The following is a 15,617-nucleotide window of genomic DNA, read 5'->3' as shown; positions in this document are numbered from 1 at the left end:
CATGAGAAGGTCTACATGACACCAGGCCTACTGGTGCCTGCTGGGATGCACCTCTCTCAGAAAGAGAAAAGGATTTTTGCACTGGAGTTAGCAGGACTGATCAAGAGGGCTTTAAACTAGATTTGAAGACAGAAAGAGATAAAACCTGGCCCAGTAGTGATAAACTATAGGATGGCTCACTATAATCAGAGGGACTGTATGCTAGTGAGATCCTTCAGTCTGCTCCACAAGGTTCTGGGTACAATGAAGCACATCTGAAATGCTACAACACCCATGTACGCAGCATGAGGAACAAGCAAGAAGAGCTAGAAGCCTTGGCTCAGTCCCAGAGCTATGGCATCACTGAAGTAAGTGAATTCTGGTGAGAGGAGATTGGCGACTGGTTACAGGCTTTTTGGAAGAGACAGGCAGGACAGGAGAGGTACAGGGATGACACTGTAAGTAATGGAGGGGCTGGACTGTACAGGTTCTTCAGCCTACAGAAAAGAAGGCTCCAGGGGGACCTTATAGTGGCCTTCCTGTAACTGAAGTGGGTCTACAGGAAAGCTGGGGATGGACTTTTTAGAAGGCTGGGTAGTGACAGGAAGACAGGAAATGCTTTTCACCTGGAAGGAGTAGATTTAGATTAGATATTGGGAAGAAATTCTTTACTGTGATGATGGTGAGACACTGGAACAGGTTGACCAGAAAGGCTGTGGATGTCCCCTCCCTGGAACCGTTCAAGGCCAGGCTGGATGGGGTTCGAGCAACCTGGTCTAGTGGGAGGTGAGGTGTCCTTGCCTATAGCATGGGGGTTGGAACTAGATGATCTTAAAGGTCCATTCCAACCCAAACTGTTCTATGATTCTATGACTAGAAGGTGTTTTGAGCAAGTTTGCTGATAACAATAAATGGGGACCTGTTGATTCTGTTGAGGGTGGAGAGGCTTTGTAGAAACATCTAGACAAATTAGAGAGCTGGAAAATCACCAACTGCATGAAATTTAACAAGAACAGATTCTGCACCTGGGATGGGGCAACCCTGGCTATATGTACAGACTGGGGAGCAGCCACACTGAAAAGGATCTGGGGGTCTATGTTGACAGCAATTTGAACATGATTCAACAGTGTGCCCTGGCAGCCAGTATGTCAACGACATCCCAGGGTGCATCAAGCATGGGTGGCATTGCTAGCCAATTGAGGGAAGTGATAGTCCCACTCAACACTGCACTGGTGCAGTCTTAGCTTGAGCACTGAGTGCATGTTTGGATGCCACAATATAAGGACATAAGACCTGTCCAAACGAGGACTACAATAATGGTGAAAAGTCTGGAGGGAAAGATGTAGGAGGGGCAGCTGACATCCTCTGGTTTGTTCAGTCCAGCGCAGAGGAGGCTGAGGGGAGGCCTCATGGCGGCTGCAGCTTCTCGCAGGGAGCAGAGGGGCAGCACTGAGCTCTGCTCTCTGATGACAGCGACAGGGCCCGAGGGAACGGCATGGAGCTGTGTCAGGGAAGGGGCAGGTGAGGGTTAGGGAAAGGTTCTTCATCAGAGGGCATTAGGCATGGAACAGACTCCCCAGGGCAGTGGGCGTAGCCCTTAGCTGCCAGAATTCCGGGAGTGTATGGTCCACACACTCAGACATAGAGTTTGAATTTTGGGTGGTCGTGCGTGGAGTCAGGAGTTGAACTCGGTGATCCTTACAGGTCCCTTCCAACTCAGGTTACTCGAAGATTCTAGAATTCTATGATTCTAACCTCGGTGCCCCAAAACTTAGGCATCTTCACAGACGCCTGCATGAGCACACCTCACTGCATTTAAGATACCAGCAAGGACCTCTTTTGTTCTCTTTCCCAGTTTAGCAAGGTGCTTACACTGCCCAGTTTCAGCGAAGTATCAGTGCCGACGGTCCTCGGTAATACACCTCCTGCACCACATACTGGTGCTGCTTTACTCCTGAAGGAACACTTCAGACATTCTGCTCTAATTAAGTTTCCAGCGCTAGCGCTAGATTAGCGCCTCGAAGGGCCGAACCAAAAGCCACCCGCCGCCAAGCGCGGCCTTTCCACGGCCTAGGGGAGGGTTCTCAGGCATGTAAAAGAGACAACGCAGCCAACCTCCGCAGCCAAAGGCCCCACCCTACCCCGAAGGACGGACACGCCCCCCCCCCCCCCCCAGGACGGGCTACGGGCAGGAGGCGGGGCGCAACGGCTCCTCACGCGCGCCCGCCTCACGCACTGACGTAACGACGCTGCCTGCCCCCCGCTGCGCAGGGGACGGTTTGGCCGTGGGTGGTGGCTGGCGTACTTGTTCTTCTTTCGTTGTCGCCGGGGTTTGCGTCGTGTCAGTTCCCAGTGACACCGAGGCTCGTTCTCTCCGCCGCAAGCCATGTCCTCTCCCAGCAGCGCCTCCCCGCAGCAGCTCGACGGGGCCGCAGGGGACGCCTCTGCCTCCGCGACTGCCTGCTCCGCTGCTTCACCCTCCGCCGTTTCCTCCTCCGCCTCGGGCCGCAGCCGCGGCAAGACGCTGAGGGATGCCCGCGTCGCCGAGGAAGTGGAGATCGCGGTGAATCTGGCGCTGGAGCGGTTCTGGTACAGTGATGATCAAGGTGGGGCGGCAGCGCAGCCAAGGGCTCGAGGGCGGGTGGCGCTGTCGTGTCCGCGGGGCGCGGGCCCAGGCCTGCGGGCCGTCGCGGGTGGCAGCGCTCGTTTGCGTCCTACGCGGGTGCGGTGTCTCGACTTGCCGCGGACCGGCGGGGGGAGAGAGCGGCCCTTCCGCAAGGGGACGTAAACACGAGGGGCTCAGAGAGCTCGCGACTTCGAGATAACGTGTCGGGAGTAGCATACGTTTGTTTTCCTCTTGTTATCTTTGCAGAGATGGCGTTTCCTTCATCTTTTACTTCTACCGAGAGAGCCTTTGTTCACCGACTGTGTCAGTCTCTTGGTTTGATATCTAAAAGTAAAGGGTGAGTGGGCGGTTTTGTTTGCCACAAATACATGGAAACTTAACTATAAAGTGCTACACGTGATCTAGTGTATCCTGCATTGTTAGAGGACGTAGTAAGTCTGGAAGGAAATATGAAATAAGTATCTTTGCACTTTGTTTAAGTTAACAAAACTCTTGGCATGCTTTATTTGAGGTGGCTTGTCATGTTACTGTCTTGTGGATTTCATGAGTTCATTAAGTCCTCACCCAGTTCTGCTTTGTGTTACCTATGCCACTGTTATGTCCAAGAGTTTTGAGTAGAGTCTGATTACTTTTTGGATAAAATGCAGCATAGAAGAGTCCTCTAAAAGAGAGGAAGGGGCCCACAGGCAAGTGTTAACGGTATGTTTTTTTCCCCTTTCCTTTTATCCTCCTGTGATCTTTTAAATTAGAAGTTGGTGTTTATTGACCATATGAGCTTATATATAAAAGCCGAGAATCCAGTTGCCAGGGAAGTTAAGGTGGAAAAGCAATAGAAAAGGGAAAGATACAGGAAGAGCTTGGATAGATGGAATGTCATATCTGACTTTTGTATGTGCAAGCTATTGTAAAACCATAGTATCACTGGCTGTTACTCATTTTTGGTGGTACTGCATGATCCTTCTTAAAAGAGTGTAAAATGCTGATTCTTGGAACTATGTCATGTAGAGCAGACTTGTGGAAGATTAATTAATCTAATTAATTAATGCTAATTAATAAGAGAGTAAGGCAGTGAGAACTAAAACTAAAAATCTTTCCCATACCTCATTCTTCCCAGACTCCAGTGTCACTCTCAATTCTCTTTCCTCCTCCCCACATGCAAATCAAGTGAATAGAGAATGGAGGCTGCTTTGTCTCTACCACTCTTCCATGTTTGCTCTGTGCTCCTGCTCCACATGGGGCCCCTCCCATGGGATGCCATCCTTCCTGAACTGATCATGCGTGGCCTTCCCACAGGCTGCAGCTCATCAAGCTGGGCTGTACACCTGGAGCACCTCCTGTACTGACCTTGGTGCTTTTAGGGCTGTTTCTCTTAGATTTCTCACTCCTCTCTCCCAACTGCTGTCATGCAACAGTTTTTGTTCTCTTAAATCTGCTCTCCCAGAGCACACCCAGCATCAGTCATGGCTCAGCTCTGGCAGTGGTGGGTCCATTTTGGAGCTTCTGGAGCTGGCTCTGATCTGACATGGGGCAGCTGCTAGTTCTGCTCACAGAAGCCCCCCTGCTACCAAAACCTTGCTGCATAAACCCAATACAATAATATGTACATACAACTGTGCTATGGGTAGCTGAACAGGGGCAATTAAGAGGACTGGAGTGTTGTACTGGATCTGTCTGGGTCAAAGTTAACTTTCCCAATTGCAGCCCGTGCAGTGCTGTGCTCTACACCTGTGGCTAGAAAAGGATTGGCTGGTACTACTGCTGGGTCGTGCTGGCAGATTACCAAGGCTCTCTCCAACCGGCAGACTCCTGGTGGGCAAAAGGGCTGGGAATTGCCTTGTCCCTGCTCCAACAAAGCCCCCACACATGTAGGAGGAGGCAAAGTCCCCTTAGGGAAGAGGCTGGGGAAGGTAGGTTGCTCCTGCCTTGGGAAGAGGCAGACCCTTTTGAGGCAGTCTTTGCTTCACTTGGTTGATGATGTGAAAGGATGGGGATGTCAGGTATGTGCCTCATGGAGCCTTGAGAAAAACTAATCTGTTTTCTGAGCTACATGTCATGGGAAGGCACTGAAGAGCTGGTGACAGGTCAGCTTTGCAGGAAGTCAGGTGGGTGAAGCAATGACTTAAGCTAGTGTTGGCGTTCAGTAATCCAATACAGTGTTGCTCCTGTCCTGAGCCACCACCTTGGTGGATGAGGCCTGAATCATTGCCAGTTCTCCGGGCATTTTGAGAGAGGCCCACATGGTGGGAATATTGTATGTATATATTTGTTAATGGACAGGGAACCTTGTTGATGAAAAAGTATACACCTTTATGTGGGAAGTAATGATGGTCAGAGGATACAAATGTTCTAAATCAGGTGTGTTCAACATTTGGGCTGCACGTGGCCCTGGATAGCTAATATTGTGGCCCCATGTGATCATAAACTTTTTACATTATTATGTTATTTTTAGCAATGTTTTCCAGGCGCAATATTTCCTGATGCAGCTGGTAAGAGAGCTTAAAAGGCGATGTGCCCTGCTAGACCTGCTGTTCACAAACAGAGAAGAAATGGTGGAAGAATGGTGGATGTTGAGAGCTGTCATGTGCAGAATGACCACAAAATGGTAGAGATCTTGATTCTTGGTGAAAACTGCTACCTTGGACTTCCAGAGGGCAGACTTCAAACTGTTCAGGGCACTGGTAGGGAGAGTCCCTTGAGATTCAGTCCTGAAGGGTAAAGGGGTCTGGGTAGGCTGGTCGCTCCTCAAGAAGGAAGTCTTAAAGGTGCAGAAACAGGCTGTTCCTCTGTGCTGCAAGATGAGCCAGTGGGGAAGAAGACTGCTGTGGATGAACAGGGAGCTTTTCCTGAGGCTCCAGGGGAAAAAGAGAATTGACCTCCTGTGGAAGAAGGGACAGACAACTCTGGGAAAGTACAAAGAAGTTGTTAGGATGTGCAGGGAGAAAATTAGAAAGGCAGAAGCCCAGCTTTGACTGAACTTGGCTGTTGGGGTAAAGAAGAACAAAAAACTTTCTTACAAATATATTGACAATAAGAGGAGAGCTAAGGAGAATCTCAGTGCTTTCCTGGATGCAGTGGGGAACTTGACCACTGAGGATAAGGAAAAGGCTGAGGTTCTCAATGTCTTCTTTATATCTGTCTTTAAAGTCATACCAATTATCCTCATAGTACTCTACCTCCTGACATGGAAGTCATGGATGGAGAGCAGAATAAACCCCCCACAACTCAGGTGGAAACAGTTAGAGACCAACTACTCCACCTGGACTGTTATGAGTCCATGAGGCCAGATGGGATCCACCCAAGGATGCTGAGGGAGCTGGCAGAGGTGATAGCCAAGCCGCTTTCCATCATCTGTCAGTGTTCCTGGTCATCTGGTGAGGTCCCAGAGGACTGGAGGCATGCCAGTGTGACTCCCATCTACAAGAAGGGTCATGAGGAGGATCTGGGGAACTACAGAACTATCAGACTGACCTCAGTGCCAGGAAAGGTTATGGAGCAGATCATCTTGAGATCGCACAGCATGTGTAGGACAACTGGGGGATCAGGCCTAGCCAGCACGCATTCATGAGAGGCAGGTCCTGCTTGATGAATCTGATCTCTTTCTATGATTGAGTGACCTGCCTGGTGGATGAGGGAAAGGCTGTTGTAATCTACCTAGGCTTCAGCAAAGTGTTTGATATGGTCTCCCACAGTATTCTCCTGTAGAAGCTGGCAGCCTATGGTCTGGACAGGTATACTCTTTGCTGGATAAAGAACTGGCTGGATTGCCCAGCCCAGAGAGTGGTGGTGAGTGGAGCTAAATCCAGCTGGCGACTGGTCATGAGTGGTGTTCTCCAGGGGCTGGTACTGGGGCCTATTCTATTTAGTATCTTCATTGATGACCTGGATGAGGGCATTGAATGCACCCTCAGTAAGTTTGCAGATGACACCAAACTGGGAGGAAGTGTCGATCTGCCTGGGGGTAGGAAGGCCCTACTACAGAGGGTACTGAGTAGCTGGGCTGAAGTTGGTGATATGAAGTTCAACACGAGCAAGTGCTGTGTCGTGCAGGCAACTCTACAGGCTTGGGGCAGAGTTGTTGGAAAACTGTGTAGAGGAAATGGACCTGGGAGTATTGGTTGACGCTTGGCTGAACATGAGCCAGCAGCATGCCCAGGTGGCCAAGAAAGCCAGTGGTATCCTGGCTTGCGGCAATTGAGGCTCAAACTCTGTTGCTAGTGCCGGATGAAGACCTTTATTGTACGTTCTTACATCCTTTTATACCTGCGCAACAACTCCTTGGTCACGTGTACGAGCTAAGTTTAACGTCTGGCACAAGTAGCTGCTGAGCTTCTTTACTCATCCCAGGGTCTTTTGTTCATCAAAGCGAGAATGTCTTTGTTTTCCCACACTGGGTTGTGTCAGAAATAATGTTGCCAGCGGGAGCAGGGAAGTGATCATCCCTCTGTACTCAGCTCTGGTGAGGCTGCCCCTTGTGTTCAGTTTCGGACACCTCACTGCAAGAAAGACATTGAGGCCCTGAAGTGTGTTCAGAGAAGGGCAACGAAGCTGGTGAGAGGTCTGGAGTACATGTCTTATGAGGGAAGTCTGAGGGAACTGGGGTTGTTCAGTCTGGAGTAGAGAAGGCTCAGGGGAGACCTTATCACTCTCTACAACTACATGTAGGGAAGTTATGGTGAAGTGGAGGTCGGCCTCTTCTCCTATGTAACTGGTGATAGGACTGGAGGGAATGGCCTCAAGTTGTGCTGGGGAGATTCAGTTTGGTGTTAGGAAAACTTCTCCAAAAGAAGTTTGGACCGTTAAGCACTGGATTGGGCTGCCCAGGATGGAGTCACCATCCCTGGAGGTGTTCAATAAACATTTAGATGTTGTACTGAGGGACATGGTTTAGTGGGAAATATTGGTGATAGGTGGACAGTTGGACTGAATGATCTTGGAGTTCTTTTCCAGCCTTGATGCTTCAAATGATTGTGAGTCGGTTGCACATAGCTCAACTGCAGAATGCATAGGTGACAATGGAATGCTGTGGAGAGGAGGGTGCAGTACAGTGCTGGCTGTTCCTCGTGCCACCATGCTCAATTGAATTGAAATCTGCGTGTATTGCATGTTATACGTGCTCGTGCCACTTAGCAAGTGAAACACAGTGATTTCAGATAATGATATTTCAGCCTACCTACCTGTATATCTGTGTGGCTGTGAAGATGCGCATTTATTTATTAAGGAGAAAGGCAAGTTTTCTTATTTAATTATTCAAATTAGGCTTGTGTTATTTCATAAAATAAGTTAACATATTCACTACAGAAGAAGTATCTGGAGTACTCATGCAATGCTGACAAATTTTGTAATTTTCAAGAAGCTCACAAAAAGTATAAAATAATTTGTAATATGTTTTTATTTAGTTTTGCAATATGTATTTGAATGTTGTTTCAGCTGTTCTTGACTACATGGGGGCAGTAATAATCACCAAAACAAGCATGTATCAGTTTGCTAATCCAGTCATGCTAAAGGTGGATTTACAGGGGATGCACATTATTCCTGCATTTATTCACTTTTTCTCAGAATTTGTAAATTTGCTGAATTCTGTAATTAATGGCCACTTCATGTGAAAGCAATATATAAAATACAAGTGAAGTACAAGAAGAAAATCAGTATATATTTCAAGAGCTTAGGATTAATATCTATTTCAAATTAGAAATAATTCCAAAACTAGTTTCATGTTTCTGCTCTTTTCTGTTTTAATAAAAATTGTGTGTGTATATAAAAAAGGCACAGGACAGTTCCTCTTTTCTCAATGCAACCCAGGCAAGCCAAAAGGCTAGACATATGTATTCCTGAGCATGAGGTGAATGGCATGGGTTTAGAGGTGGACGTTGCGCTGGCAGGGATGGTGTTACTGTTTGCCATGGCCACGCTGTGCTCTGCTCCTCATCTGTGGCTGGCATGGGACTGGCCTGGGCTGCTGCTGGTCAGTTCTGGCAGCTCCCAGACTCTCTCCAGTGTGCCCAAAGCCTACAGGCTGAGGGATAGCAGGGGTTGCAGAGGGGTCAACAAAAGATGGAGGGGATTTTGGGGAGGGCTTGGAGTGCATATTGAGGCCCTGCTTTCCAAGATGTGGCTGAACATGGCTTGCTGATGTAAAGTAGAAGGTATGTGTTTTCTCTCTTGGCATTTCTTTTTCTCTCATTAAACTATCCTTATCTCAACCCATCCCTCTTGTTCTTTTGAATAGGGAGAGTGAGGGCAGTGTGGTGGGGTTTAACTTGCCATCAGTGTGTAACCACTGCAGATGTCTTTTATGTTTACCGGATATTAAATTAATTTTTTTTTTCTGGATTGTTTAAGGCTTGGAATATTTATAGAGGACTTCTTGTTTTTCTGTTACTTTTACTCAGTGATTTTCTTTAACCTCTGAGTCTCTTACATGTTTCTGTAAATCAATTCTGTGTAATACCTCTCAGTATTGATTGATACAGTGATTGATGGGGCTTGCTATCTTGTAGGAAGTGAATATATTGTTCATTTAAAAGAAAGTCAGCAAAACAGTATTACATTATAGAGACTGTGAGGTTGTGCTGGGCATAGGCATCCCAATTTTGCAGTATGTTGCACTGACTTATGGTAATAGTGGTTTTGATGTTGCATACTGAGAACCCTTTTCTTAGATGTGTTATAGTGCATAAGATGCTATTTGGAAATTTCTGTTTATATGTTTGGTTTGAAACTAATCTGACAGCTGTTTTGAAACACTTCTAGTCAAAGATCTTTACATAGAGGTGAATAGATTACTTTTATAATTTTTTTTCTTTCTCAGAAAAGGATTAAATCGATATTTAACTGTCAGGAAAAAGAATGGATCGGAAGTAGCTCATGCAGAAATGACTTGTTGTTTGACTCCCAGAACGAAGCAGGCTGTTCACAGTTTAATTCATAGATTTCCTCTCACAAATAAAGAACGAATAGAACTTCTACCAAAGACTCGGCGAGGAAATGCATTTGCACTTGAAACTGGTACGTGTTGTGTATGACTTGAGCATTAGTACTGCTTAGGGAAGATATCCACAAAAGATAGCAATCACCACAACGGAACCACACAAAAAAACCACATTGATTTCCACCTCATCTTGAGTACCAACTTCTGGTCTTCCAGCCCAGATGAAGGTGTTAATTTTTTTTCATCCTTAATTCTTAATATAGCATGTTTTCAAACTGGTTTCACGAGAAAGTGTAACTTAGGCATTCATACCACTCATATTTTTATGTCTTGCCTATGCCAAGTTACTTCTGAATCCAGCCAGTTCAACACAAATTTACTTGAAAGGACATTTTTCATATCTGGGAGATCATACGCATCCTGAAGGTGGAGTTGAAGAGAGAAATGCTATCAAGGTCACTCTGTAAGAACACCCTGTGAGAACATAAGGCTGCTTGTTCTGCTTATAGAAATTTCCATTTTTGATAAAACAAGATGTGTTTTGTTTTGCCTTTTAGCAGTAGACATGATCCCTCAGAGCTTATTGTCCAGACTGATTTTTCAGAACACGAAAGAGTTCATTGGAAGACATACTTCTGATGTGTTGTGTGCTTAGACAGAATGCTTTGAATAAGATGTTTGCTTTAACAGTTTATGTAAGGATTCTGTTATGCTTCTATGCACAAAGATTGGTGCAGTACACATAAAATGCTTTTACCACTCTTCTCTTTTTCATGGAGTGTTTCAGGTTTATGATGGTTTGTGCTCAAAGTACTTCTTTTTTGAGTTCTCTTTATACGATTTTTCAGTTCTCCAGTAGGTTAGTTCTTCAGGTTTTTAGGTTTTTTAAAACTGTTAGGCTGTGTCTGTCTTGGTAAGGCAATATTTCTTGCAATTAAATGTGTATGCCTGTTAATCATGTTATGTATATGTCATTGGATTTACAACAAGCTTTTTATTCTTCTGGAAAAAAAAAAAAAGGATTTTAGAATAGCATTTATGATGCTGAATTTGAAGTAGTTCTGAAGGCTTGCAGCTTCTTTGAATACTTAAGCCTTGCTTTCTAGTCTGTGGTAGTGTGCTGTCTAGGCGTAGGGACCTAGATCAGTCTTACAGACTAGAACATCACGTAAAACAAGACTTACTGAAATGAGGTAATAGCAGACCAGGGAGAATGTGAAAGAGTGGATATGAATCACGGTCAAGTTTTTTTTTTTTTTTACTCAGAACTCTCAGAGTAACAGAATTGTAAGGAGTTGGAAGGGACCTCTGGAGATCATGTAGTCTCACATTGCTTCTAAAGCACCCTTCTTTTTAATCCACCTTATGATACCATTGGCCTTCTTGGCCACAAGGACACTCAGCTGGCTCATGGTTGACCTGCTGTCCACCAGGACATCCATGTCCTTCTCTGCAGATCTTCTTTCTAGCATTTCAGCCCCTAACTCATACTGATGCGTACAGTTATGCCTCCCCAAGTATAGTGCTCTACACTTGCCCATGCTGATCTTCTTAAGGTTCCTTTCTGCCCAATTTTCCAGCCTGTCCAGGTCTCACTGAATGGCAGCACAGCCTTCTGTTGTGTCAGCCACTCCTCCCAATTTTAAATCATCAGACTTACTAAGGGTTTATTTTATCCCTTTATCCAGGTTGTTGATAAAGGCACTGGACAGGACTGGACCCAGGATTGCAAGAGAATCCCCCAAAGCTATACTGAGAAAACTCTCATTTTCCAGTGTGGAATATCTTAAGAGTTCTATTTATTTAGCTCCACGGTGAATGTTTCTAGGCAAACTGTGGAGGTGTAAATGTGATCAAAAGCCAAGAAAATAAACCAGTCTGTTTTTTTTTTTCCTTGGAGTTCACTTTCTGTTTCTCTTTTTGTTTCTCTTCCAGACCTTTTCTGAGTAGTGCAACGGAGAAGTCTGGTTTTGTTCAAAATATGTTTGGAAGTAGTAATTCCTGTGAACAATACTTATTTCAAACACCATAACAGAACACAGTATTATGAATATTTCTTTCAAATATGTGATGGATTCATTACTTTATCTGTAGGGGATGCATACCAAGTCAGGAGTATTCATTTTTGTATGTGAGAGTTAAATGGTATTTTAATGATTTTCTTTTGTAGCAATTCATTTGTATCTATAGCTGAATTGTTATGCTCTCTCTGCAGAAAACAAAGAGGTTGGGAAGACAAGTGGACGGCTTGGCAGTGGTATTCCTCAAGTCCCACGGAAAAGGGGGGAGTCGGAGTATGACTCTTCTAGGCAATCATTGCCAGTTTTTGAAAAGAAGGAGGAAATTGTCAAAATAATAAAGGAAAATAAAGTTGTTCTCATTATAGGAGAGACTGGATCAGGAAAAACTACTCAAGTATGTTTTTTTTAAAGTAAATGATGTCAGTATTTATATGAAACTAATGCAATTCTAGAAAATGTTTATATAAGGGATATCATTATGCTAATTTTTAAACTTGTTTTCCTTTATAGTAAGGTATTGTATTTGAAATGCAAGGAAGTGAATTAAAACACTAAGCCAGCAGATACTTATTAAAAATATAAAAGATTCTACATAATTTTCTGATTAAATACTAGCTTTTCATTAAAATAATTTATTTAAAATAATGGAGCTATTATTGTTTGGTTGTTCTTCTATTGCTAGTTCTGGACTTAGACTAGAATATTGTGAAGGTTTTGCAATCTGTATAATATTCAGATATAATTAAGTTGCTTCATTGTTTAAAAAAAACCAAACACCTGTAGCTTCATTAAACTAACAAGTACTTCAAAAACTTTTTTTATAGATTCCTCAGTTCCTTCTTGATGACTGCTACAAAAATGGAATTCCCTGTCGTATATTTTGCACTCAGCCAAGACGTTTGGCAGTTATTGCTGTGGCTGAAAGAGTGGCAGCAGAAAGAAGAGAAAAGGTTGGACAGACAGTTGGTTATCAGATCCGATTAGAAAGCAGGTATTAACAACATTTCTTTAGGCAGTTGATCTTGTGTTCATATATATGTTAAAGCTACAGTGTTTTGGGGGTTACAACATAAAAAACTGTATAAATTATAGGTAGGATGTATTGTTTTGGGCAGTGGAATATTTGCAGAAGACAGATTTCCTTCTACAGGTTGTGGTATCAAGTAGTAAGCTTTCTTATGTAAGTGAATCAGAGACATATTCATGTGACTTCTATTTGTGGGGAGAGAGAAATCTCTTGTATTGCTTTCAGATCAAGTGTATGTTTTCCTCTCCTTTTTTCTCCCCAGTCATAGACTGAAAAGTTCCACAAGCTTTGACAATAGGTAAGAGAACTAGAGTGCTTTAACAGAAATTTTACAGTGACAGTTTGTAGCAGATATAAAGGCAAAGGATATGTCTGGCTCTGTTGCACGTGTGAATGAAGATAACACATAGCTAATGAAAGTAAAAAAGAATTTAAGTATGTCTGCAAAAGCTTAGAAGCCTATTAAGAGATGTAAAGAGCTAGAAAAAGATTAATTGCAAATGAGGTGGGTGGTTGAATGTGGGAGTATTTCAGTAGCTAAGTAAGAGCAAACTATAGGTCAGATCTAGGTAGAAGAACTATTGGATGTATGGAAAATCTTCCTTAAGAACCTTATTCTTTCTTTTTTTTTTTTTGAGAGAGAGATCGATATTTCCAACACTGGTTAGAAGAGCAACAATAAAGAAATAATAACACAAGTGCTCTGTTGTTTTGATCTTATGAAGCGTTAGGTAGCAGTCATGATTTCTAGAGGAGGCTACTGAAGAGGAATCCATCTTGGATATGTTCCTTAAATTCAGTAGGATGTAGGGGAATTTTTGAAAGGAGGGATGAATTCCAAAGTTGGAAAGTGTATGATAAGTAGAGAATTCATGTGCCTTCAAGAAAAGAACTGTAGAGTATGATAGTAAGGAAGTTTTCAGAACTTAAACTATCAGTACTAGAGAAAGTAGTGGCAACAGCTGATTTTGCACAATTCCCACAGCTACTAAAACAGTAGCTTTTAACAGATTTTGAAACTTTTAGTGGAAAAATGGATATATTTGGAAAGGATCAGCTGGATTTTATGTGTTTCAGTCAAGTATAGGCAAGTGCAAATAATGCAGTCCCAAGTATAAGTTGAAAAACTGGAAACTGTTTTTGCAAAGTAATCCGTGCAAATCTTCCACATGGAGGGTCTCAGAGTTCTTTTTTATTTGCTGATATATTTATTTAAACATGAATCCAGTGTCTGAAGTTTTGGAATATAAGCACCGGAATTCTGCATGTGTTCTCTGCAAATAAGGGTAGTATAAAAACATTCAGTATGGTTGAATTACTTGGTGAGATAACTGTAATCTAATTCCAGTTCTGGTGAATAGCTGTTAAATCCTTTAGTTTTTAATAAGTAATGAAAAGGTAATTTGCATTTGAGTGGTGCAAGTTTGAAGTATCTTTATAAACTGTTCAATAGGGTTTCTCCAAGGACACTGTTAACGTTTTGCACTAATGGCATACTACTTCGCACACTAATGGCAGGAGACAGTGCTCTATCAACAGTAACGCATGTTATTGTGGTAAGAATCCTGTTGTATTTCATGTGAGGTGAAGCAACATGTATTACTTGTGAAATTTGTGTTCTTGATTAACTAAGCATATGAAGTGTTTTTGTTTGGGCAGAATCTGAATTAACATTTTTTCTGTACTTACTAAGTTTTTACTCGTGGAATGTGTACTTTTTTGGTAAAAGTATCCTATTTTTATGCTCATGATAGCATTTAATTCTGGAATGATGAAGCAGTTGTGAAGGACAGATGTCTAAATACTTCCCTTGTTTTTTTTGTCAGAAAACAGGGAAGCTTTAGGCATATGTATACATGATTTATTGTGGATCTGTCAGAATTTCTTGTGTCACATACTTATTTTTCCAGTACCAGTTTAGCAGTCCACTTGTTAGCACAAAAGTTTTCAAAATAAGGAGTTGTATAGTTCCCATCCTGGAGCTCAGTGGAAGCAGAGTATATAATCACCTTGAAAAATTTTTCCACTGTTGAAAACAGAAAAATCAAAATAATTCTAGGTACTCGCCTGTTTACTGAAAGTATAAGAATGTTACATGTTCTTGCTTTCAACTTAAAGTGTTTGGCTTCCTGCTTGATAAATTCATAATGTGAAAGAAAACAAAACACGCCAAGTAAATAATTGTTTTAATCACATGCCTTAACTGATGTTAAGTTTTGTAGGTGACTTAATGGACCTAAGCATCCAAATTTATTTTCTGATTATGTGATATTATATATTCTTTTAAATGCTTCAACTCGGAAGAGTTTATTAAAATAAGATTTGTGGGAACTGTGGTTCATTTCAGTATCTTGGAGGTGATAATTGTTCAAAGAGAGTTAGAAAAGTTTCGGAAATGCACTTCATAGAATCATAGAATGGTTTGTTTTGGAAGGGACCTTTAAGATCCTCTAGGATCATTCGGCCTCTGAAACCAAGTTATCTCCATTGTCCGTTAACAGCACAGTCTGCTCTAGTATCTTTGTGAAACTTTGAAAAAGTTTTTTACTTGAATACTTTTTTTTTTGAGAAGTGCTTAGTTAAACTAAGTTGGAATTCTACGTTTTAATGCATGATCTTCAATGTACCTATGAAAGATAAATTGTAAATAGTTCATATTTGTGAAAGTTTATCTACTGGTTTCTTTTTTCCTTCTGTTTTAGGATGAAGTACACGAGAGGGATAGATTCAGTGATTTCTTGTTAATAAAACTGAGAGATATATTGCAAAACCAGACTAATTTAAAACTAATCATTTCTAGTGCTGCTCTAGATGCGAATCTCTTTATTAAGTATTTTGGAAGTTGCCCAGTAATACACAGTAAGTATTTGCGAACTCTTATATTTGAGTATACCTGTATACCACTGTTAATACCAGTTAATCTGAACAGGGTAATATGGACACTGAGTGAGAGTTAAAAAAAAAAAAAAAAAAAGCAACAAGAACAAGCATTTTTCTAAGTTTACTGTCGTAGTGTTTTTAGATCTGTGTGCAGCT

The 15,617-nt window shown here is 42.6% G+C and overlaps 1 protein-coding gene across 4 annotated transcripts in view; it reads left to right on the top strand.

Moving 5' to 3' along the window:
- Positions 2,203-15,617, top strand: part of YTHDC2 (YTH domain containing 2) — a 41,136-nt gene continuing 27,721 nt past the window's right edge. The window contains exons 1-8 of one of the 4 annotated variants that reach the window (XM_021380758.1): positions 2,203-2,585; positions 2,852-2,942; positions 9,414-9,610; positions 11,749-11,948; positions 12,379-12,545; positions 12,844-12,879; positions 14,035-14,137; positions 15,284-15,440. In XM_021380758.1, the coding sequence (XP_021236433.1) occupies positions 2,366-2,585; positions 2,852-2,942; positions 9,414-9,610; positions 11,749-11,948; positions 12,379-12,545; positions 12,844-12,879; positions 14,035-14,137; positions 15,284-15,440 (1,171 nt within the window). In that variant the 5' untranslated portion in view covers positions 2,203-2,365. The remainder of the gene's footprint in view (positions 2,586-2,851; positions 2,943-9,413; positions 9,611-11,748; positions 11,949-12,378; positions 12,546-12,843; positions 12,880-14,034; positions 14,138-15,283; positions 15,441-15,617) is intronic. The other 3 variants (XM_021380756.1, XM_021380759.1, XM_021380757.1) reach the window with 3 other exon arrangements.

This window comes from Numida meleagris, chromosome Z, assembly GCF_002078875.1.
Source record: "Numida meleagris isolate 19003 breed g44 Domestic line chromosome Z, NumMel1.0, whole genome shotgun sequence".
NCBI lineage: Eukaryota > Metazoa > Chordata > Aves > Galliformes > Numididae > Numida > Numida meleagris.
The sequence above is the reverse complement of the archived record's forward strand: the minus strand, read 5'-3'. Positions and strand labels throughout refer to the sequence as shown.